The 25,832-nt window shown below is 36.3% G+C and overlaps 1 protein-coding gene across 5 annotated transcripts in view; it reads left to right on the top strand.

Annotated features, from left to right (window-relative positions):
* The window catches only part of LOC147822299 (uncharacterized), a 390,614-nt gene that overhangs the window by 301,061 nt on the left and 63,721 nt on the right, over positions 1-25,832 (top strand). For 3 of the 5 annotated variants that reach the window (XR_015445826.1, XR_015445828.1, XR_015445827.1), the window contains 2 exons: positions 18,369-18,548; positions 23,626-23,674. Coding sequence is in view for 2 of the 5 variants with exons in the window: in XM_087197291.1 (XP_087053417.1) it covers positions 18,439-18,548; positions 23,626-23,674 (159 nt within the window). In the remaining 3 variants the exon portion in view is untranslated. Of the gene's footprint in view, positions 1-1,158; positions 18,549-23,625; positions 23,675-25,832 lie in introns of those variants that run through there. The other 2 variants (XM_087197291.1, XM_087197286.1) reach the window with 2 other exon arrangements.

Raw genomic sequence — 25,832 nt, 5'->3', positions numbered from 1 at the left:
CTGATATCATCTTCAATCTCTCTTTTCAGAGTACCATAGTTTTCAGAGAAGAGGTCTTTGATTTCTTTTGTTAGGATGATTCCTAGGCATTTCAGTTTTTTGGATGCTATTGTGAAAGGAATTATTTGCCCTATTTCTCTCTCAGTGAGTGTGTCATTGGTGTAGAGGAAAGCTATTGATTTTTGTGTGTTGACTTTGTAACCAGCTACTTGACTGAATTTGGTTATTAAGTCTAGAAGACTTTGGGTGGAGTTCTTGGGGTCTTCTATATAGAGTATCATGTCATCTGCAAATAATGACAATTTGGCTTCTTCATTTCCTGTATTTATTCCTTTTATTTCTTTCTCTTGTCTAATTGCTGTGGCTAATGTTTCCAGAACTGTATTGAACAAGAGTGGTGATAGTGGACATCCTTGTCTTGTTCCTGATTTTAGTGTGAAGGATTTCAGTTTTTAACCATTTATCATGATATTGGATGTTGGTTTTTCATGATGGCTTCTATCAGTTTGAGGTAGAGACCATCTATTCCAATTTTTGTAGGGTTTTTATCATAAATGCATTTTGGATTTTGTCAAATGCTTTTTCTGCCTCTATAGAGATAATCATATGGTTTTTGTCCTTGGCTCTATTAATATAGTGTATTATATTGATTGATTTGTGTATATTGAACCATCCCTGCATCCCTGGGATGAATCCCACTTGATCAGGGTGTATGATCTTCTTGATGATCTTCTGCATTCTGTTTGCCAGTATCTTATTAAGGATTTTTGCATCTATGTTCATTAGTGAGATTGGCCTATAGTTCTCTTTTTCAGTTGGGTCTTTCTCTGCTTTGGGGATCAAGGTGATGCTTGCTTCCAGGAATGAATTTGGGAGTATTGCTTCCCTTTCAATTTCATTGAAGAGATTAAACAGTAGTGGCAGCAGTTCCTCTCTAAATGTCTTGTAGAATTCAGCAGTGAAGCCATCAGGGCCCGGGCTTTTCTTAGTTGATAAGTTTTTAACTACATTTTCAATTTCATTGGTTGATATTGGGTTGTTCAGAATTTTTAGGTCTTCTTCGTTCAACTTTGGTAATTCATATGTATCTAGGAATCTGTCCATTTCTTCTGTGTTGTCCATCTTATTGGCATATAGGTTCTGGAAGTAGGTATTGATGATCCTCTGGATTTCTGCTGGGTCTCTTGTAATTTCACCCTTTTCATTCCTAATTGCATGGATTTAGGCCTTTTCTTTCCTTTTTCTGATAAGGTTGGCTAAAGGTTTGTCAATTTTGTTGATTCTTTCGAAAAACCAACTCTTGGCTTCATTGATTTTTTTGTATTGTTCTCTTAGTCTCCATTGGATTGATTTCTCCTCTGGTCTTTATCATTTCCTCCCTTGTATGAGCTTTGGGGTTGTCCTGCTCTTCTTTTTCTAGAAGCTTGAGGTGCAGCATCAGGTTGTTTAATTGGGCTCATTCTGTTTTCCTAATATGCATATTCACTGCTATGAATTTCCCTCATAAGACAGCTTTCATTGTGTCCCATAGATTCCAATATGTTGTATTGTCATTGTCATTTAATTGAAGTAACTGTCTGATTTCTTCTTTAATTTCCTCTGTGACCCATTGGTTATTTAGAAGTGTGTTGTTCAATTTCCATGTGTTTATGAAATTTTTTGAGTTTCTTTTGCTATGGATCTCCAATTTCATCGCACTATGGTCTGATAATGTAGAGGGGATAACTTCAATTCCTTTGCACTTACTTAAACATGTTCTATGTGTGAGTATGTGGTCTATTTTTGAGAATGACCCATGTGCAGCTGAGAAGAATGTTTATTCTGATTTTGTGGGATGGAAGACTCTGTAAACATCTGTTAAGTTCATTTGTTCATGAGTTCGATTGAGTTCTAGTATTTCATTACTTATTTTTAGTCTAGTTGATCTATTTGTGACAGTGGGGTGTTGAGGACCCCCACTAAAATTGTATTAGTGCATATATGACTTTTCATGTCCATTAGTATTTGTTTTATATAGTTGGGTGCACTAGTGTTTGGTGCATAGATATTTATGATTGTCATCTCTTCCTCTTGGATTCTTCCCTTTACAAGGATGTAGTGTCCTTCTTCATCTCTCTTAATCAGTGTTGCTTTGAAATCTACTTGATCTGCCAAGAGGAGAGCTACTCCTGCTTTTTTTCGGGTTCCTGTTGCATGCAGTATTGTTTTCGACCCTTTAACTTTCAGTGTATGAGTTTCCTTTTGAATGAAGTGTGTTTCTTGTACACAGCATATTGTTGGATTTTGCTTCTTGACCCATTCTGCCAGTCTGTTTCTTTTGATTGGTGAATTGAGACCATTAACACTGATGGTTATAACTGAAACGTATTGACTTGTCATTTCCATGACTTTTTCTTTTTGTCGGGTTCTCCCCCTTTCCATTTAATTTCTTGTCATGCCAGATGGGTTCATTCTGCTTTGCTTCCTGGGGTTGTGATCCTCAATGTCTGTTCCTAGGATATTGTGTAAAATTCTTTGGAGTGCTGGTTTGGTATTCACAAAGTTCCTAAGGTGCTCTTCGTCATGAAAGTATCTTATTACTCCATCCATTTTGAAAGATAGTTTTGCAGGGTACATCAATCTGGGTTGGAGGCTGTTTTCTTTTAGGGCTTGGAATATGTCACTCCAAGCTCTTCTTGCCTTGATGGTTTGTGTTGAGAAGTCTGCTGTGATTCTGATGGGCTTTCCTTTGTATGTGATTTGTTTCTTTTCTCTGACTGCTTGGAGAACTTTGTTCTTCTGTTGTGTTTCTGGAATCTTAACAATTATATGCCTATGTGTAGATTTTTTTTGATGAAGGCTATTTGGAGTCCTATATGCCTCACTTATCTGTATGTCAAGCTCTTTTCCCCTGCTTGGGAAGTTTTCTGTCATTATTTCTGTGAAGAGATTTTTTTATGTCATCTGCACTCTCTCCTGTTTCTTCATTGAGCCCAGTCAGTCTTATGTTATTCTTCTTTGCATCATCTAGCAGCTGCTGGATTTATTTCTCATGTTCCCTTATAATTTTGAAGCAATTTTTCTTTTCCTGGTCACTAATTGCAATCTTATCTTCTATATCTGAAATTCTGTCCTCACATTGGCTCATTCTGCTGTGTAGCCTTTTAATGGAGTTTTTCATCTCCTGGAAATCTATTTGCACCTATTTTATGGATTCCATTTGTTTCTTATGTTGGGATTCCATCATGTTCCTGAGCTCCTCTCTAGATTTATTAATCACGTCTTTCAGTAGGGGCACAATTTCTCCTGTTATCTGAGAAATTATTTCTGATCACATTTTTTCCAGATCCCCTTTTTTTGCCAGTTCAGTGGGTCCAGGTGGTTGAGTATCAGAGAGTTCCATCTCATTTCCCTTTGGGGTTGCTGTAGGTGATCTGGAAGTCTGGTTTTGAGACTCATTTATGTGTTTTCTCATTTCGACTGGGTTGGGGTCTGTTAGCACCTGCACGGATTACCTCCTCTGAGCTGGGTGAGGTGGGCCAGGGGCTGGGAGCAGCAGTAGAGATGGTGTCCCAAAAGCCCTTTCCTGTGGGCTGGGAGCAGCGGGAGGGATGGTGGCTGGGAAGCCCCTTCCTCTGGACCAGGAGCAGTGGGACAGAAGGTGGCCCGAAAGCCCTTTCCTCTGGGCTGGGAGCAGTGGGAGGGATGGTGACTGGGAGGCCCCTTCCTCTGGACCAGAAGCAGTGGGATGGCTGCTCAGAAGCCCCTCCCTCTGGGCCAGGAGTGGTGGGAGGGATGGTGACCTGGAAGCCCCTTCCTCTGGGCCAGGAGCAGTGAGACAGAAGGTGGTCCAAAAGCCCTTTCCTCTGGGCTGGGAGCAGCGGGAGGGATTGTGACCGGGAAGCCCTGTCCTCTGGACCAGGAGCAGTAGGACGACAGCTCAGAAGCCCCTACCTCTGGGCCGGGAACAGTGGGACTCAGTACCTTGGTCTGGTGGTCTGGTGTCCTCTGTGTCTTTGTAGTGTGGAACCAGGTGGCTGCCTGTCTCCAGCGGGGTGATTCAGTGTCTTCCCTGCGACTCAGGACCTTGGTAGGGCATGCACAGACCTTCCTGTGTGCAGCGGGGTGATTCGGCATGTTCTGTGTGACTCAGGACCTCCTAGAAATTGAATTTTTAAAAATATTTTGCTGGTATTTAATTTATGTAAAATAGACAGTTGTATTTTTAACTGATGCAATAATTATACATTTATGTGAGGAACAGTGTGCTATTTCAACACATGTATGCAATGTACAATCATCAAATCAGTAATTAGTAATAGCCATCACTTCAAATGTTTATCTTTTCTTTGTATTGGAAACATTTAAAATGCATTTCTTCTAGCTACTTTGAAATATACAATAAATTATTAACTTTAGTCACTCTATTGTGCTATGGAACACTTGAACTTAATCCTCTTATCTAATAGTATTGTTTATACCTGTTAACTCTTTTGCATCCCTTCTCCCCTTCCCTTTCCAACCTCTATTAATCACTGTAACCACTAAAGAATCATATTACACACACACACACACACACACACACACACACACACGCATGAGTTTTTGGTGCAACTTAAATTTATTTAGATTTAAAAGCAGGATTTTGTATTATGGATTGAGTTTAAGTATAGCAAACTCTCTGTTATTTGTCATTTGTTAGACATAATTTTCCATTAACTTGTTGTCTTAGTTACTTTTCTTGTTGCTGAGACAAAATACCCAATACTCAAAGCTAAAGAAAGAAAGGTTTATTTAGCTCACAGTTTGTAGAAGTTGCAGTCTATAATCAACTGGCTCCAAGGCAGGGTGGCATGGCAGAGGGGCATCACAGAGGACAAACAGTTCATGGTGGGCAAAAGGTAGCAAAGCAAGCAAGCAAGGGGCAAGATAAGCCTCTTTCCATCCCTTATATTGTATCCAGTTTACCAGGATTGAGGCAGTGTCAAACAAATCAGTGGACTGATTTAGTAATCACCCACCCTTAATTCTAGCACCCTGAATCCTAGTATTGCACCATGACTCAATCACACAACCTAGATCCATCCACCCCTGAAAAAGCCCCCCCCCATGACTGCTTGAGGCTTTGGGGGGACATCTAAACACAAGCCATAACACTTGTTTTATAGGACTAAAAGTAAAATAAAAACTGATTTTATGGTTTAAAATCAGTCTAGATCCTAAAAGCATGTAGTTTAATTTTTTCTATATTACAATATTTTATAAATTATATTCACTTTCAAATACAGAGTTCATGCATAGATCTATGTTTATGAAATTAGCTTGTGTGTGTGTTTTTTTTTCTCTTTTGGTATCGGGGATCGAACTTCAGACCTTGTGTTTTTGAGGCAGGCACTGGAACCTATGAAATTAGCTTTAACAGCACATTTCTTCCTCTAATCTTTCTAGATAATTATTTTCTATGGTTCAGATTAACTCAGAATATGGCATTTTATTGCTTTTATCCCACATGATTCTACAAGTATTAATCCCATCTATAGGAATTTAACAAATACTTGGAAGGCTTGTCAGTCTTTCTCTCATACTTTTTCTGTTTCTTTACTTCTTTTGCTACTCCATTGGATCATTTGAAAAGATTGGCCTTCAACTTTTTCCAGGGAAAAGGTGGCTGATATATCTTTAATACCACAGATCCATTTCTAAATTATGCACATTAACGTGTTTCCTTACTTGTCTGTCTCATTTTCTCCTTCCTTTCTGCCCTAGTGGTACATGCCTCCTAAATCCTCCTTTGGATTTTCATCTTATGACCTCATGCCTTAGCTTTGTTTTTTCCATGAGGCAATGTTTGCACACAGATGTTCTGAAATGTATAGCATATATTGGCTTGAAAATGAAAGTTTCACTTCTGTAAAGTGGTTTGGGATACACTTTTCTACAAGATACTATGCCAAATTGAATTGTAGATTGTGACATGCAGCCAAGGTCACTGCTGTTGGCCCCTTGTGATTCATAGTTTTAATAATCATGATGTCCTATTCAAAGGGCTCCCAGTTACTATGTAAACCTCCAGAGCAAGGATTATGTGTTGGCTACTTCAGCACACCTTTTCTAATATGATATATACTTTTAAAAGGACAAGTTCAGATGAGCCAGCCTTATCCACCATTTAACATAACCATTTATAAAATATATATGTATTTAAAATGTGAACCATTTTATTTCCTTTCCAAGTTTGCTAATCTCACAGGGATATTGAATAACCAAACTAGAAACTAGAGCCCCTCAAATGAAAGTGTTTCTTTAAGCTATGGTGCAACTAATTAATCCCAGTACCATTGTTTTAAAATCATTAGCAGTGTAGAAAGTCAGACAATTAGGATTAAAAGTTAATTCTTCAGAGTAGGAAGCAGGAAGAATGTTGTTTAAAAATTCTAAACACAGTCTTACCATTTTACAAATTGCAAAAAAAAGAAATGTTACAAGAAATTTTTAAACTCTGAACTTCTGGCTTGTCCCTCACCCCCCATCTGGGACACACATGTGACCACAGCTCTTCCAATCAGATGTCCCCTCCACTTGACCATAGTGATTGGCCAGGGATTCACACATGACTAAAGTGCAGCCAATTAAAGACCTTTCAGAAATATGTGTGCAGGAGAGAGTCCTGCTTGCCTCTTACATCTTAAAGATGACAGGATGGAATTGGGGACACTGAGAGGGCTTCTCTGTGTTAGGAAAGCTCTGTAACAGGAGTGAATAAAAGACAAGCAGAGACAAGCAGATAAGGGAAGGGGAGAGAATGTCTTGGAGCCAAGCATCCCTGTCATTTCCATCATTTCAATTATGAGCCAACACATTCTTCTTTTGTATTTAAGCTGGTTTGTGTTGAATTTTGTTTCCAACAACCAAAAGAGTCTTAACAAATTATTTTTTGTTGGAATTGACTACCTGAATGAATAAGAAAGCATTGTTTCTCCTACACAAAGTCCTCCAGCTTCTTACACACAATAGGTGTTCTCTCAGGAAAAATGCCATTTTAAAACACAAATAGCCCCTTTTAAGAAGAGTTACTTTCAAGCAATGGACAAAACAGTATTGTTTCATTTTTGATAATGGCATTTTATACTCTCTGTTCATTTTAGCAATAGTATTGTTGTCTGACTTGAGTCAGATCTTCCCTATCAAGTTTAAATCTCATGTCTTAGACTCAAGTTTCTATGACTAGGGTTCCCAAACCCGTTCCTAAGAGGGATCTTAGGTGCGGTTCCAGTGAACCCAGTGGAACCTCCTGGCCTTCGTCTCAGCACTTCCTGACTACCCTTTCTCCTTCTCCCCTTCTTCTGCTCTCTCCTTTGGGCATGCCCATTTCTGCTTAGTGGCAAGTAGAAGTTAGTCCAGAAAATGTGCCATTGTGTTAATTCACATTCAGGAAAAGGTTGAAGTTCCATTTTTTATGCAAATCTTATTATTTACTTAGAATTTAGTTATTGAACATTGTGATGTATTTTGAGATCCTATTTCCAGAATTTGTGTTCTGCTGGTAAACTGCTTTTGTTTGTTTTTAGAATTTTTTAAATTAACAGATAAAATGGTATTTATCATATATGACCTGATGTTTTCAAATATATCTACATAGCAGAATAACTAGCTCATTGACATATGCATTACATTATCTCACAGTTATCATTTTTGTTACAAACACTTTAATCCACTCTCTTAACCTTTCTCAAGAATAAAATATATTGTTAACCCTTGTCACCATGTAGTGCAACAGATCTCAAAAATTTATTATCCCTAACTACCTGAATCCATGTATCCTGTGAGCAACATCTGCCCTATCTCCCTCCACCCTGGCCTTTGGTAATCATCATTCTACTCCCAACTTTTATGGATCAACTTTGTAGATTCTGCATATGAATGAGACCTTGCAGTGTTTATCTTTCTATGCTTGGCTCATTTCATTTAATATAATGTCCTGTAGGTGTATTCATGTTGTCATAAATGACAAGTTTGCCTTCATTTTAATGACTGAATGGTATTCCATTGTGTACAGTCATGTGCTACATAATGATATTTTGGTCAACAAAACATATTGGGCATGATGTCATAGTACAGCACCTTACACATTTGTGGCTGCTGGTATAAACCTAGAAGATGGTGGAGCAACCATTGAAGCAAACACTACCAGTTGTATAAAAATATAGTATATGCAATTATGTATAACACATAGCATTTGCTAATATAATAAATAAGTATGTCACAGATTAATGTATTTACTATATTGTACTTTTTATTATTATTCTAGAGTGTAACTCCTACTATTGAAGGACATTTATTGTGTAACAATATGCTGTTATATGGCAGCAGCCTCATACATTTGGTGTTTAATGTGTTTCTTCATTGAATCTTTTGCTCTCACAATGATGAAGTTGCCTAACATTTTTCTCAGAATGTTATCTCCATCATTAAATAAAACACACACACACACACACACACACACACACACACACACCCCAAATCCCTTTATTCATTCATCTATTGATGGAAACTTCAGTTGATTCAATATCTTGGCCGTAAATGCTGTAGTAAACATGTAGTAAACATGGGAATGCAGATATCTTTTTGACATAATGATTTTATTTCCTTTGAATGTATGCTGAGTAGTGGGATTGCAGGGTCATATCACAGTTCTCTTTTTAGTTTTTTTGAGAAGACAGTGTTTTCCCTAATGGCTGTATTGTTTCACATCCCCATCAACAGCGTGCAGAGACTTCCTCTTCTCTACATCCTCACCAATGCTTTCTGTCTTTTGTCCAGTATGCCCTGTTTGGATACACAGTGTATCCAAAGGAGTTGATGTAATAAGAGTACTTGATAACAACTGAATGATGGCACTAGTTGATTAGAGTAAAGCCTAACTGCTATGCCAAAGAGAACCAACAATACACTGGCTTAAGGACCTAAAGTTTCACTTTCATGTAGCAACCCTGATGATAAAGGTCCAGGTAGGTGAAAATATAATCTGTTCTCCTCATGGCCATTCTGGTAGAGAGATTCCTTCCAGTAATTGTCCCACCATCCCCTAGGGCACTGTTCTGTCACCTGGAAGGTAGCTGGAATCATTGCCACCTTGAAGTCCCAGTCAGTGGGAGGAGAAGTTGGGTGCACTTAATACATATTCATGTTTTGGGCTCTCTGCCTCTTATAGTCCATGGGTGAGAACTTACTCACATGCTGGGGAAGACCACGGTGTGGAGCTATCACAGAACCTGAACGGAAAAGCAAATTGATTTTGATAGTATTGTTCCCAGGATTTTAGATACTCTTTTTGTTTTTGGCATCATTTCATGTGCTGCCTGTATACACTTGTGTGTAAAAAAAAAAAAAAAGAAAAATATTTTTGTACCAGAATAGCACATAAAGACGTCAAAGTTATAACAGAAAAATTGTTCTTCTCATTTTACTCTATTTAATCAAAAGTTACCTAGTAGTTAAATCTTGTCATTGTGTGAATATAGAAATCACATCTTTCCTCTGAAATCATCAACAAAGGATGTATGAAGTCTGGGAAATAGATAAGTGTTAATTTACTTTTTTGCAGATTTTCAGTGCCCTTGACAATATTATTTTTATTTATCTATGTTTTCAGACTTCACGACCACCTATAGAATTCCAGGATACATTTTTAGAGTTTTCATCTAACAACAGATTTCTTTTAGTGGGAAAACATTTTAAATTGCTTGACAGACAGTTCAGGCCATCTTCCTTACAAATATCATTAAGTTCTTTAAAATGTGTTTCATTAATTACTATTTCACTTCACCTTGAAATATGAGCATGAAACGTATCCCTTTGTTTTTGAGGATTTATTGCTATTGATTTCAAATCTTGAAGTAGTTTTGCTTCCTAGGAAAGTAATCCATCTTTGGAGACCTGTATTTGTATGATTGTTTTATTCAGTGTTTAAAATTTTCTGCATTTCTGTATGACATGAACTTCTTCAGGCATACACAATCTGATCATTGTAAGATATTAGTTAAATAATTGTCCAAATACAAACTCCAAGGAACCTTGAAGATCAAATCCAAACAAAGAGAAAATCTCCTAGGTCCAGTTTAGGGAATGGTGAACATGTTGTCCATTCATGTGGCTGTTCTTCACATGCCTGATATTACTCAATTATATGATCAAAGTTGTGTTCAGTCAAAACATTTAAAATGTAAAATATGCCTTGTGTTCAATATTAGAGTTACAGAAAAAATCCAAATTGGGGCAGTTACTATATATTAATAAACATGAGATTTAGCAGTTATCTTAACATTAACTCTATCTCTTATCATCCACCTCTCTAGTGTCCTGACTCCCATAGAACCAACAAGCTACTGCATTAAGTGTTGTGTTCCTCCCACCTCTGTTGTCCTCTATTCCTTCTTTCCAGTTTAAATTCCACTGTTAAGCATCATAATCACTCCCTGGCATACATTTGCTCCTTTATTCTATTTCTTACATTCATTTGGTGAAGACGTTGTTTCCTATTCCCTTGAGACGATAGAAGGAAATGGAAATTAACCAGCATCTGACCTGTGCTTGAAGAACTATGCACATGGCAGCATCTAAAAATATTTATTGAGGGCTGGGGATTTAGCTCAGTGGTTCCGCAGCCTGCCTTGCAAGCACAAGGACCAGAGTTCGATCCCTGGTACCAAACAAACAAACAAAAAATATTTATTGAAATTAAACCCTCATGGATATGGACTTGTCAAGGAGGACATGTCTTAGCAACTGAGATAAAGAACATTTATTGTACAGTAGCAAAGAAGTATCTCATAATGTTTTCTTAGGATGAAAGACATGGTGGTAAATATTGTCTAGTGAGCTAGTAATTTAGGAATATTATGTAAAATCAAGAATCAATTTCTATTTAGAATATGTTTCCTATCAGTAATAATATATTCAATGTTATTACAATTACTAAATATTTGTGTCATGAAGTCAATCTGCTTTTATGTTTATGTAATATCTTATACTTTAGTATTCAAATATTGTTCTTCAGCTGGCACTTATTTTTCATAAAAGCAGTTTCATTTTTGTAAGTTTATTATGTGGAAATAAAGATTAGCTTAATTAATCCAGCCTTGATGGAAATCCTTTGAGATAAAATGTATTAGTGCCTGTATAAGTGAAGAATGATTGTCTGAGTCTGAAATGACTTTCTCTGCCTCTCTTAGTCACTTTCTACTCACTGGGACAAAATACCCTACATCTACAACTTAAAGGAGAAGAGATTTATTTTAGCTCAAGTCTTTAGTCCATAGTCAGCTGGCTCCAAAGTAAGATAGTATGGCAGAGGAGTGTGGTGGAGGAAGAGCTGCTCACATCATGGTGACCAGGAAGCAGAGAGAGGAAAGACAGGAGCCAGGGAGGGAGACTCATACTTCCAGATCACACACTCCCAGTCTCTCCTGACCAGACCCCACCTTCTAACATCAGATCAGCTATACTTCCTCTTAATTCAGTCACCCCCCCACACCAAAAGCCCCACTTGTGAGCTCATCAGGCTCTTGGAGGTTATAAACCATAACCACCCCCTAGCAAGTCAGACCTTCATATAGAATGTAACATATGGCATTTACCTGGAATACTTGACTCAGTCAGTTGGATGGACATCACAGAAGCATGGCATGGAGGCTGGTGTGAAATAACAGCTCAAAAATGATAACTTATGTAGCTCTAGTTCCAAGGCATACAGCAAAATAAAAAATTAAGAGTTAATGACAAAAGGCAAGTATTAGAGCATGTGGTTAAGGAGATGAAGGAAATCTTGGCTGTATATTAATAAAAGACAGTGGCAAGTGTTCTAAAAACCAGAAGTCACTCTATCAAGATGAATATGATTGAAAGAGGTTATAGTAGTTGGAATGGGGAAAGGTGTTATGATTTCATCTTGCTTTTTCTTTTATGGTAATTGGTGCCAATGACATAGAAAAGAAAGAATTGGCTACTTATTACCTGCAAATATGAATTCTTCACTTAGCAGGATGCCATGTATTTGCCTTCTGCCTGTCTCCAGACTTCTGTTAACTGTCTAAAGGTTGAGCTAACTTTGCAGCAACATTTCCTCTTCAGTCTTTTTTTTTTGGTACTGGGGATTGAACTTGGGTCCTTGCTTTTGAGAGGCGGAACCACTGAGCTAAATCCCCAACCCATCCTCTTCAGTCTTATAAGGTGCTCACACCCCAGAAAGAGAGCATGGGAAAGAAAGCTATCTTCCAGAGAAAGAGAAGACTTGCTGTCATTGCTGAGTGCTCTGCAGTCAACGTAAGGGAGTAGCAAATTATTGGCACGGTGGGTGGTTTGGAGTGTTGGTTGACTGATTGCTTGATTTCCTTAAATATCAATTCCTTATGATTTTTGTTAAAAATTAATGTAAGACTATAACTTTTATTAGTAAATTACGATAATCAGATAATCTAAACTAAAGATTAACTTTATAGCACCATTTGAGTAAGCAATGTTAAGGAATTACTGCAAAGTAGGAAATAACCCTCCATAATTTTACAACTATGTGAGCCTTGTAGGCTAAGCAACAGGATTTAGAATTACATTTGGGCAGTGGTACACTGATAAATGTTTAACACTTGGTTCTCTGGAAAACAAACAAAAACCTTGACTTGCAACATTTGCTAATTTTCTTAGTGTAAATAATACTGCTACCCAGGCTGACTTCAAACTGTGAAAATGATGCCACTGAGCACAAAGTTGGGAGGAAAGCTGTACAATCTGTCCTGTAAGACTTACCTTCAGCAAACTTCAGAAGGATAGACAGGGAGAGACCGGTTCTGATCCTAACTCTTGTGACAAACTGAGGATTTCTTTTTGCTAGGTAGTTCAATGGGAGAAGAAAGGGAACCCAATGCTGTCAAGTTGTGAGTGAGGAGGAAGAAATCCTGAGACAGTAAAATATATTTGTCTTCTGGATTGAGGGGCAGAAAGTAAACGGTATTGCCAGATTCAGGCAACTCTTGGTGGAGTGGACATTTAGGTCTTCATGTGCTGTAAACTGCTTTCTCCCCTCATGCCCTACAGTCCTGCTACTGTCTCCATCTACTGCTTTCCTCTATTCTGATAACTTCCAGTGTTGAAGTGCTGGTCAGTTTCACATTTTTTCTTTTTGGTACTGGGGCTCAAACTCCTGTCCTTGCTCTTGTGCAGCAGGCAGCGAAACCACTGAGCTAAATCCCTGGCCCTCACATTTTTTCAGATTCTCTGAACAAAGTACAATATGAACCTTTTCTGAATTAATACATTTACTACATACAAAATACATATTCACTTACTAAATAGGAATGCAGATTCATTTATTGATATATAATCTGTAAAACAAGTAGCACCTTAATTTCTTTTATTCACATTTCCATTTCTTTAAACATATTTTGTATACTCCTAAAATTCTGCCAGGTAATCCACACTTTATCTCATTGTATTTTGCTTTGTACTGTTGATTGTAGTAAGGGACCACATATAGCAATGGCTTTCATCGAAGGACCTACATATATGAAAGTTGGTCAACTTATCCAAGAACACAAGGCAGTTGCTTGGGGTCTTAAATACAATTAAGTAACGAAAAAAAAAAAGTATCTTCTATTAAGTTAAAATATGAAACAATAATTTTAATGATGTTGCATTGAGCAGGAATTGAGTACAAATTAATATAAAGCTTTACTTATAAGTAAGTTTTTTATTAGTTTAGTAATTTTCAAATTGACTTTGCCTTTAATATGAGTTTTTTTAAACTCAGTTATTTTTAAACTCTTTTCTCAACTTTTCTTCCTCCCTTAGATTTGCTCCATTTATCATGATTCCTAGAGAATAATGTGTACATATGTTCATACCTCTGAAATATACTTTCTTAAATTTTTAGGTCATTTAGATAGTAAACTGTGAGAGCAGGGTATAAGCAGTGGAAAACTATTTCCTTCCCTGTAAACATTTGCTAATAACCACTACTTACTGATAGTTTTAAAAAATACATGCCAATGCTAAACTTATATACAAGTATTTGCCTCACAGTTTTCAAAAGAGGCTGTGGCTTGCCCAAATACATAACTTAATAAAATCTTTCCAAACTGCCAAATATATTGCCTATTTGGCCAATTCAGTATGCATGAGATTAATTTACTGTGCCACAATTGTAATGCACTTTAGCTGTTATTAGGGAAAGCATGATATATTTAATTTCCCTTTATGAGTCTCACATTGCTTATAATTCAGCAGGGCTACCACATTTTCTGGGCAGGCTATCAAATAGGATGTTGTAATGATTTGCTTGACTAATAGAGTAGATGAAAAAATATCAGTTCAGTATGTAGCTGTTCTATTTTTGAATATAAAATTTGTACAGCCTGAAACCATTCCTCTGTGATTCTCTTAAAACTAAAAATATTGTCTTGTATTTTAAAGAGTTAAAATGTTATGCAAAATCAGATAAGTAAATGGTTAAAACAACAGAAATATTAGAGAACTAGAGGTCTTGAATTTAATTTTAAAATGCCAGAGAAGGTCTGAAGCACAATGCAAAAATTTTGAGACTGATAAAAGGAAAATAGAAGTTTAATTTGTACCTGACATCTTGGGAATGTTTAAATGACTCAAATCTTTACATTGCCTTGCAGTTCACAGAAATATTGAGATATTTTCTGCTTTGTAAAATGTTACTTGCTAATATTCTTTGCAATAATCCATTCTTCTTAGAGAATAGACATGAGCTCAGAACCTATTAGTAGACTTTTTTCTTAAACCCCCTTATAAAGATGACACAAATAAATTAAAAGATATAACTGTTTGTGGATTAAAATAATTAATTTTGAGGAAATATCCATAGGTCTCAAAGAGACCTATGGTTTCAATGCACTCCCTGTCCAAATTACACTATTTTTTAATCACAGAAATTGAAAGATACTACAATTCATATGGAGCCTTGAAAGACCCCCCAGATAGCCAAAGCAATCTTGAGTAAAAAGAACAAAGCTACAGGCATCATACTACCTAATTTCAAAGTCTATTACAAAAATATAGCTATTAAAACAGCACAGTACTGGCCTTAAAGCAAACACATAGACCAATGGAAAAGTATTGAGAGCTCAGAAATAAACTCATGTTCTTACAGTCAATTGACTTTTGCAAAGTCACTAAGAACACACAGTGGAAAGGGGACAGTCTCTTTAATAAATGATATGGGGACAAATGGATATCCACATGCAGAAGAATGAAAGTAGACTCATCTTACATCATACACAAAAACATTAAAAAAGAAGAAATACTGGTCATTTGTTACTATGTGGGTGAACTTGGAAGCCATTATGCTAAGGGGAATGTCAGACACAGAAAGGTAAGTATTGTATAAGTAATGCACTTATATGTGACACCAAAAAAAATCAAAATCATAGAAGTAGTGAGTAGAATGGTAGTTAACAGAAGCTAGGGAGGGGGATGGATGGGAAAAGAGGAGCTATTGATCAAAGGTACAAAGTTCCAATTAGATAAGAGGAATAACTTTAATAGTCTATTGCACATGATAGTGTCTTTATTAATGATAATGCATTCTATACTTCAAAATTGCTTAAAGATTATATTTTTAAATGTTCTCTCCACAGGGTGTAGACTAGTGCAACCACTGTGAAAATCAGCATGGTGCTTCCTCAAAAAACTAAAACTAGAGGTTCCATTTGACTCAGCTATTCCCCTTCTTGGTATCTTCCCAAAAGCAGTAAAAGCATCATACCACAGTGATATATGCACACCCATGTTTATAGTGGCACACTTTGTAATAGCTAAATCCTGGAAACAGCCCAAATGCCTATCAGCCAGTAATATGATAAAGAAGATATGGTTCTTTTATAAAAGGAGTACTCCTCAGCCATAAAGAAAGATAAACTAGAGTCATTTATAGCTAAATGGATGCACCTTGAGACCATGCTCTTAAGTGAAATAGGATACACATGTGTAAATACCAAATTGTTTCTCTGGTGTGAAAAACAAAGTGTAAATGAGGACTAAAATGTATAATAGATATTGTGAAATAGGAAGAAAATTTTAAAAGGGGAAGGGGAACTAAGGAGGGAGTGGGGAAAGGAAAGAAGGGAAAGAAAAAAATGAGAAAAGAAGGAAATAATGGAACCAGAGCTTCTGTAAATAGGGAGGTGTGGAGGGGTGGAAGAGAGGGAAGGGGAATGAGAGAAAAATAAGAACCATGATATATCATGAACAGGTACAAATTCTCTAAGATGAATGTGATCATAATGTTCACCTAAATTGTGCCAATAAAATCAATGAATTAAAAAAATGTTCCCACCACAAAAAATATCAATATGCAAGGTGATGAATGTGTAAATTGGTTTGAGTTAATCATTATACAATATAAACATGTATCAAAACATCATGTTGTAGCCTATTAATATACACAGTTCTGTATAAACTAAAAATAAAACAAAAGTTTAAAAGGAAATACTATTAGTAAAAAAAAATCACAAATTCTTTGTAGCAATTATTTCCCCTCTGTACACTACATTCTTAAAACTTCATGTTCAGAAAACATTTATTAAGCAACTACCAAATACAGTCATGTGTTGTAGAGAGATAAACATACATATGTATATTCAGAGCCCACCAAAAAATATACACATCAGGAAAAGAAAAATGTGTCTAAATATTTTAATACTAAATTTATTGAGACATCATGAAATTAATGCAAGTTACCTTTGGTCTCTATAATTACAAGAGGTATTCAAAGTGGTGACCATTAGCTTCAGACACTTATTAGTATGGTGAACTGCTGAAGTGTGTCTACATTTTTTGGTTCCCTCTCATCTACATCTGTATCATCTATATCTATATCTGTATCTATATCTATATATATCTCCAGCCTTACTGTGGTATAAATGTTCTTCTTGATATATGCAGTGCAATTGTAATAGAATTACAATATAACAAGGTATCATTGATGTAGATATAATGGAATTGAAGAAAAAGTGGTGGTAAAGTGACTTAGTGAAAAGTGGAGTAAATTTAGAATAATGTTTTCAAATGATGCATCCTATTTAGCTCAGTGGCACTGTCCCTGCCTCTCAAGTGCAAGGACCTCAGTTCAATCCCTGATACAAAAAAAGAAAGAAAGAAAGAAAGAAAGAAAGAAAGAAAGAAAGAAAGAAAGAAAGAAAGAAAAGAAAAGAAAGAGAAAGAAAAAGAGAGACAGAGAGAGAGAAAGAAAGAAAGAAAGAAAGAGGAAGGAAGAAAGAAAGAAAGAGAGAGAGAGAGAAAGAAAGAATGAGAGAGAGAGAGAGAGAAAGAAAGAAAAAGAAAAGAAAGAAAAGGAAAGAAAGAAAGAAAATGATCCTCTAATGTTTTAGCTGGGGATTTAACTCAGTGGTTCTGGTGCCTGCCTCTCAAGAAGAGATCAATGTAATAACATTGTGCATATTTAAAATCAAACTTAAGACCTTAACTGAATGATCACACTCATTATTGTCCTTTAGTTAGCTATGCTTGAGGTTACCTTTGGCACACAGTTTGTCTTCCATATTCCCTTCTCCTACTGCTACTACTAGAGCCACCTTTCTGAGTGAAAGAAAGGATACTGTAGAAAAGAAGGCCTGGAAATGATGATGGGGTTCTAGGTTCTGTACTTTAGGACTCTAGAAGGAGCTAACAGCAGTGGGATATGTTCTCCAGTCAATCAGTCTGTCAGTGTGGTAATGCACTGGCCATTGTTCCTTTTCTATAGCCTGGCTTGTAAGAAGATGGGTTAAAAAAATAAGTGTTCTGCTTTATGATGTAAGCATTTTAAATCTCTAGAATGAAAAAGAAAAACCTATTCCTTTGGGCACTGATGGCTTTGATGTGGTTTTCTATTCCTAGCTCTAAGGACAAAGGATATCTTTAAGTTATGAGATATCTACCAGTGGTTGTTGGCAAAAGTAGATGAAAACTTCCTGGTGATATATTTATTTAAATATACATCTTTATCTCATGGAAATAAGCCTTGTGACTGAGGACAAGAAATCCAAACTACAAAGAATGCCCAAGCCACAGATTAAAATTTTAATTAAAATTTTAAAATATTTGCTTATATTTTTTGCTGATATTTTTGTAACATACTTCCTTAAAGAAAGTAGACAATTTGGGATAAAAGTAAAGAGTTACATAAGACTAGAATTGATGCTGAATATAAATAACAACATTTCAAGCTGTAAATAGCAATGATGAATTACATGGCCTGAAACACAATGTGTGCATGTTGCTATTTTCTGTTCGGTATCTTTCCTTTGCAGATAATTCCTTTTTCAGAGTGTCACTTCTGTGTTGACCTTTGAAATCATTTGGCCTTTTAGGCACTCTTGATGGTGCATCAGACTGTGTGCCCAGTACTTACCACAGTACCCTGCATCCATACAGCTCTCAATGGTGATTTATCAATCTAGTAGGCACGGAGTGACCATTCATCTTCTCACATTTATACAGCAGCAGAACATCTGGATATGTGATCAACAGTATTGCAATTCTGTATTCAGGTACTTCTTGTCATTTGTTTAGTGTCATTTTTATGTCTTTCTCTGTCCTTGCATGCTTATACAGTGCTCAATCTAATGAAGTAAATGCAGAATGAATAGCTGTCAGTTCAGTTTATCTTGAGATTTAGCTAACATAATGGCATATGCACAAACCCTAACCAGCATTAGTTTATTTATTCAACAAATATTTATTGACCTTACATAGCGCCAGCCTTTGTTCCAAGTGTTAGTGATGCAAAGATGAACAAGGCAGATGGAGTCTGCCCTCTTGGAACTATTAGACAAGAACGCAGGCATTTGTAGGGTCATAATACAAATTCAGGGGACTGTGGGAGCACATTTCCTGTATCAGATAGAATTAGGTCAGCTACATGTGTAAAAAAAAAATGCCAGTAGTTTAAAAAAAGAAATTTTAGGAGAAAATTTAAAGAAATTTTTCTCTAAAATGAATGGCTAAAGGTACACAGAATGAAATGCTACAATCTCAAGGGATTACTTCTATCTTGTTTTTGTGGTATGTGTGGCATCTGTGCCCAAAAACATCTTGTTGTCCAAGATGGCTGCTCCTGCCTCTTTGTTCACATGCCACCAGCAGGAAGGAGGGGAAAGGAAAAGAGCAGACTCCCTGCCTTTAAAAGACTTCCCAGATGTTTGGAAAGCCACTTTCACTTACATCCCATTGGCCAAAACTTAGTCACATGGTGATGCCTAGCAGCAAAGAAAGCTGGGAAATATATTATTTATTCTAAGTGGTAGGAAGGAGGAATGGATACAGTGGGATAGCTAACAGTCTGGGTTTCCGGGAAAATGGTTGCCAAAATTGAGATCTGAAGTGAATAAGGTCCTGAGAATCGCACCCTGGTGGGAGAAGAATATTCTAAAGAACAGAAAAAACTTAAGGAATCGAACACTGAAACTGTTCTTTCATCAATCATGATAACTCATGGCATGACAGTGCTTATATTTTTCTTGGGAAAAGAAGTGTGGCTCAGGTTATTTCAGAGGAAGAGGAGTGGGGCTAAACAATGCAGGATTGTGGTTGAATGGTCCAGGAGACTCTCAGAAAGGTGAGGAGGGTTTATAACAAGTTAATAGTAATCCTTTTCTGCAGTATTGACTCAGGAGAAGACACATATTTGAGCTAGTCCAAAGAAGGGCTCACTCACTCAGAGAATATCCTAAGCTGTGGTCATTGGAATCACAGAGAAAAGTCATGTTCATTAAGGGGCCAAGAATCTGTAGAAACATTGAAGACATTTGTATGTTAAATTCTCAGTGTCAGTCTGCTTTCGTGCTTCCTTAGTTTTTATGTCCTGCCTTATAAAATTAATCTTTTGCCTACTTTAAATCTAATAGCAAGGCTTGCTTGATTGTTATTGTGATAAATCTTTGATTGCCTCAGAGGAAAATAGCAAATACAATACAGTATTTTAAGCTTACTGATGTAGTGTATGAGATTTGGGAAAATATATGTTTTTATATTTTTCAAACTATTTTCCTACTGTAGTTTAAGTTTTTTTTTTTGTAGTTTAAGTTTTGATTCTGGTTTTTGCCAACAAAAATGAATGGAAGATTCAAATAGTCCAACCCATTTAAAAACAAGCATTCCTGCGTTGAAGACATTTTATCTCTAAAGTGTCTATTTCCTGGTTTTAAGATCAAATACCAAATTTAAGTTTAAAATCAGCCAGAAAGAGAGTATGTTGAAAAAACACTGGTCTAGAGCTGTAATTATTTACATTCTTATACATTTTTTTCACATTGCTCCTCAAATACTATTAAGTTATAACTTCCTTTCCCCTGGAAAAGGAGTTCAATGATGGTTGGCAGTATAATTTTATATTAGGTGGGACTAGAGAAGATTAAACCAGTTTATTTTGTGTTCATCTATGACAGGTGGGCAAGAGCAAAATTTCTAGGTCTTATTTGTCTTGAGTTCAGTGTGTCTTGAACTGACAATTTAGGATAGATTATTACATGGAACCTCATATTTGAGTAATATTTCTTATGTTAGACTTTCGATTTTGTAACACAGGAGAAATTATTAAATTCTGTTCACTAACCCATTGTTTGGTTCCTGTCTTCATACTAGGTAATAGAATTGCCAAGAAGTACATAGTACAATTCAGTTCTTAAGGTCATTTCTAGGCCTATGTTAACATGATTTACCTGATTCTATTTTTATAGTTATCTCCATAAATAATAATCAGAATCTCTCCTATGCTCTCCAGTGGAGGTCAGCAAGCATCCATTCCCATTTTGAGTGAATCCAGATTTTGTTGTGAACACTTATCAAAATCAAAACCCCTAGCTCATTTCCAACATATATACTTTCTTTATGATATATTTTGTTGTTAAATGGAATTCTACAAATTCCTGGTTTCAATTTAAAATAGCAGCAAATAAATAATCATACAGACGTTCTAGACCAAACATGTTACATTTGACTATTTAAGTCACATATTCCTACTGGCCAAGTCACAATCCAGTAGGTCATTTCATAAATAGACACTGCCTAGTTCAGACTTAGAGATGTGTTGGTGGAACACCAGGACATCTATGCTGTGATAAGAGATGCTGCTGTTTTTACTGGTAAACTGGTAACCAAAGGGAAAAGGCAGTGTGCATCTGTGCTTGTGTTCTTTATGTGACTAAATGTGACCGCGAGCAGCAAGAGGATTGAAGGGGAGGATGATCAGGTCATTGAGAGAGAACATTAACAGAGGTTAATATCATTCTTTGAAATGTCTTCTGTGAACATGGAATACATTGGGAACAAGAAAAAACATCTGATGAGCTATTTTGAAAAACTGTCCTTCATTGGCTCTTCATAGCAAGTGCCTGAACGTGAACTTGACCATGACCTATAGACCTCAGGTCGCCCCTGTTGCCATGTTCACCTTCAACCCTAGGCTACCATACTCTCCAGTCCTTTTTACCTCTTTCCTTCAGCACAGTTTTTCCTCTGTGCCTCACGTTCACACTCTTCTTCCTGACTCAAGTAACTTTCCCACCCCTTGGGTTCTGCTATTAATTTTAGTAAGTTGTTTGGATTGTTGGTTCTTTTGGTAAACTTTTTGAGAGACCTACCAAATAATATTTGGCATCTAGTATTTTGTTTCTCCTGTAATGTCAGATGGAGGTGAGAAACTTTGTGCCTGTTCTGCTATGCTGATTCTGAATGTCTTAATCACAGTAGCTACTTAATAGATGTCTTCTGTAGTGTTTTGTAAGAATGCTATTTTAAAAGCTGAGCTTCCATGGTTAATTGTGTTTATGAGATTATAGCTTTATCCTCTTCTAATTAATATAATAAAGCTTAAGTTTGAACTCTTATGTTTGAACTCTTATGTTTTATACACGCATACAAAGATGAATTAAATTCAAGTACAACAAAAAAATCAGAATATTAGACTTCACATTTATGCTGAACCATCTAATCTTGTCCTTTATGGATAAGGAACTGATGCCCCCATGGATAAATGACCATTCTCTGGAGGTACCAGGACAAGAATCTGGTCACCTGATTCTTACTTCTAGGTGAATGTGAATTTTCAAGCAAGGAGAAATATATGATGACCTTGCAGTTTGAAAGGAAGAGACCCCATGCTCTCTTTGTAGCAGGGCTCAAAGGCTTGTCCACTGTGACCTGTGACCCTGTGGCCTCTGCTCCCCTGTGCCTTTTTCTCTTTCTATGCAATGGGACTCTGATTGGGTCAGTGAGTTGGGAAGACTTCGGGACAGACAACAGTAGATGACAGTTATTTTTGGTGAATACAGATGACTTGGTAAACATGTAGGAAAAATTCCCTAAAGCATCTGCAGAGACAGAGCAGCCCTTCAGCTGGTGTAGACCCTTTAAGCTCTCTGAACCTGAATAGTATGGGAAGTAAAAGACATTTGTGTATAAATGCGGAATGGGGCAGGTAAACTAAATCACAGCCTAACTCCAACTGAGTTACCTTACAAATGGGGTAAATACTCCTCACATAAGAAACTACAAACAAAAAACCATTGTGTGGTCCTTGGGAAAACCAGTTGAACAGTGTCAACTTCCCTTTGCTTATCTTAAAATTGAGATGATAATGATCTTTTCTAGTAGCTTTGCATGTCAGTGGTAATGTGTGTTCAATGACTACTGTATAGGTAATTGTGATCATTATTACTATATTACTATACTACTACAACTACTACTATAATTATTTTTACAACTATTAGTACCTAAAGCTACTCATACTACTGCTACTGTCACATGCCAGTGGCTTGCAATTGAATATTCGCTGCTCAGTTAGACAACAGGAGAGAGCTTTACAACTGATTTACAAAATGCTGTGAAAATTCTCACGCTGTATAATGGTTATGATCATAGCTTTGTGGGAATGAAGACTATGTTCTAGATGTGATATCTTAGACAAGCAATTTAACCTCATGTGCTTTGATTATCCCATCTATAAAATGGGAATAGTATATCCTATCATAAATAAATAAAGGTTCTTGTGAGGATTAAATGAAATAATCTAAGCACTTCTTGAAACAATGCATGACACTCAATGAGCACTTGGTAAATGTTCTGTTTCAAGCTATTAATTTATTGAATTTTCATAACTGCTTTGTAAGATAAGAGCCATAAATATCTTTATGTTATGGATACTAGAACTAAGGCTTATGATTTGTCACATTAGAGAAAACTTCAAAGACCTTCCCTCCTTTGTTTCTTTCCCTTTTTTTTTTTCTTTTCTTCCTTCCACATATATGGATCTATTGGGCTGGGTTGGGATACAATAATTCTGGCTTACTTGATTGGGATATTATCTGATTCTTTTTTTTCTTTCCCCTCTAGCCCCAGGTCCTTGCCAGAGCACTTGGTGGAAAGTACTCACTCAAGTATCTTAGTCCCATTGAAATGAAATTATATTATACTTTTGTCCTTTGTGACTAGTTTACTACTATTTGCTGTCATTTCCACAGTCCTGAATTCTTTATTCGAATATGCACCTTTGAGAAATCAATAGGGTCAAGGAAATAAGAACCAATGTTTACATAAGTGTTCATTGAACTTTTCTTTATCATCTTTCAGGTCTTATAGAAATTTGCCTGATGCACCCCCTCGATGTAGTGAAAACCAGGTAAGGTTCTGCATGAACAAGTTTTATTGACTTTGGCTGATATCCAAATTAAGATCTATCTGAACACTAAATGCTAGAACTTGCCCCAGGCCGGTAGCTTCTCCCTATAATGGCATTTATATTTTCTTTTTAAAGAAAGTATTATTTGACAGTTAAAATGTGAACAGTGAAAAGCATTTCTAGATAGAGGTCATCTAAAGGTATACAATATTTTATTGACTTCACATGACAGCCATAAGATATGATTTGTAGCTACACTGATAATGTTTGATGTACATTTGTAGCTATACTGATAATGTAGTGAAATATGACAGCAGATTTTCATTAGAGGTTGTATGTAACAAATTCCTGTGTAATAGCCAGAATTTTGGTGTGAAACTCTAAAATTTCGAGTAAGCTTCTCAGGTGGTGCTTAAATAATTTATTTCTATAACTGTTTACCAATGCAAAATGCCATATTTCTAAGAAAATGTATTTGCTTTTAAAGGATTATACAAATCAAGACAATTTATTAAATCTAATTACCAAGGTTTTAAAAAAGCAAACCAACAACCAAAACAAAACAAACAATAAATCAAAACACCATGTGACATTTAATATGATCTAGAGCATTTTTTAAAAAAAGCTTAACCTTTGTCTGAATTACTGAACTCTCTGTTTTGTCAAATTAGAAATGCTTGAGGTGTAATGAAAATTTATATTTATTCATATTTTATGAAAACCAAGGTTGGAGCCTAATAGCAAACAGTACTATGCAATAATGGGGAGGGGTGAACAAATCATTACTGACTCAGTAATTGGTTGATGAGACAGCCTGGTCATTGGATGGACATGTTCTTTACCTAAAGAGGCTGCAGAATCAAACTGGTTGGTGAAAGCAGGAGAAAGTGACAGTAACATGCAAGTACTATATTGCTAATAGAGGTAGAGAAGATGGGAAATTGGCATCTAACTGACTTTGAAGCTGCTATAACAGAATACCATAGGCTGAGTAGCTTATACAGTGGACATTTATTTCTCAGTTTTAGAAAGCTAGGAAGCGCAAGATCAAGGTTAAGACCAACTCAGTTCTTGGTAGGGCCTTCTTGGTTATCAGATAACCTCCTTTTGAATGTATCTTCAGTTGGGAGAGATAGAAACTCTGTAGTCTCATCTTTTTATTATGAAGCCACTAATTTCATCATGGGGCTCCACCCTCATGACTTCCTCTAAACCATCACCTCTCAAAGTCCACTTCCAAATACCATTGCACTGGGGATGTGGGCTTCCACATATGAAGTTTAGAGGGACACAAATATTCCGTCTGTAATAGCCATAAGTCACTAAACCAAAAGAGAGAGAAGAAAATGACAAATTATATTTGAATTCAAGATGTATGCATCCCTGGATCATCTTTTTTTTTTGTTGTTTTACAGGTTTCAGAGACAGTATGCAAACTCATTGTCTTTCCTTTTAGATTCTGTGCTAACCTTTTTTGAAAAGCCAAAATATTTTTGCTAGTTTCACTGAGGAATAAATTGTCTTTTTTCATTTACAGGTGATTTATTGAATTAGTAAAGTGTTCAAGGGAGTATAGAGGAGAAATAAAAATGATTTAAACAAGATATGATATTAAAATTATGGTCATTCACTCATTCACCCAATCCTTCATTCACCCATTCAACAAAAATGTATTGAGTATTTAGTGTATGGGTTGAAGGCTAGTTCTGCCCTTCTAAGGGCTCACACTCTGAGGAGCTATTAGAAGTCTCATTAGTATAAACTTCAAAACTATTTCATTTCATTGGGCTGGAAATGAATCACATATATTTTGAAATAGATGTGCCATGTAACCTGATCTTTATATACTTTTTGTTATATTAATATTTTCATGAAAATGGCATTTGTTAGATTGGAATTGCTCATATGCCCTTGGCTAACTTCAAGGGAGAAGGATAATACAATCCTAGGTGTCTGAAGGAGACAAAACTGGATACTGGATGGTATTTGACCTGCGTAACAAAAAGTATACTGAATGTGGACCACAATCATCGAGTAAACTAAAACCCAAAATATGTGTAACTGACTTTGCAACAGAACTAAAATATACAAGATTGATAGAATTTACCACTCAGACCATTAACATAGCAGTGACAGGAAGTGGACAGGAACAGACTGA

This window comes from Heterocephalus glaber, unplaced genomic scaffold, assembly GCF_053883595.1.
Source record: "Heterocephalus glaber isolate CG9 unplaced genomic scaffold, H.glaber_assembly_v1.0 deba00001663, whole genome shotgun sequence".
Lineage (NCBI taxonomy): Eukaryota > Metazoa > Chordata > Mammalia > Rodentia > Bathyergidae > Heterocephalus > Heterocephalus glaber.
The sequence above is the reverse complement of the archived record's forward strand: the minus strand, read 5'-3'. Positions and strand labels throughout refer to the sequence as shown.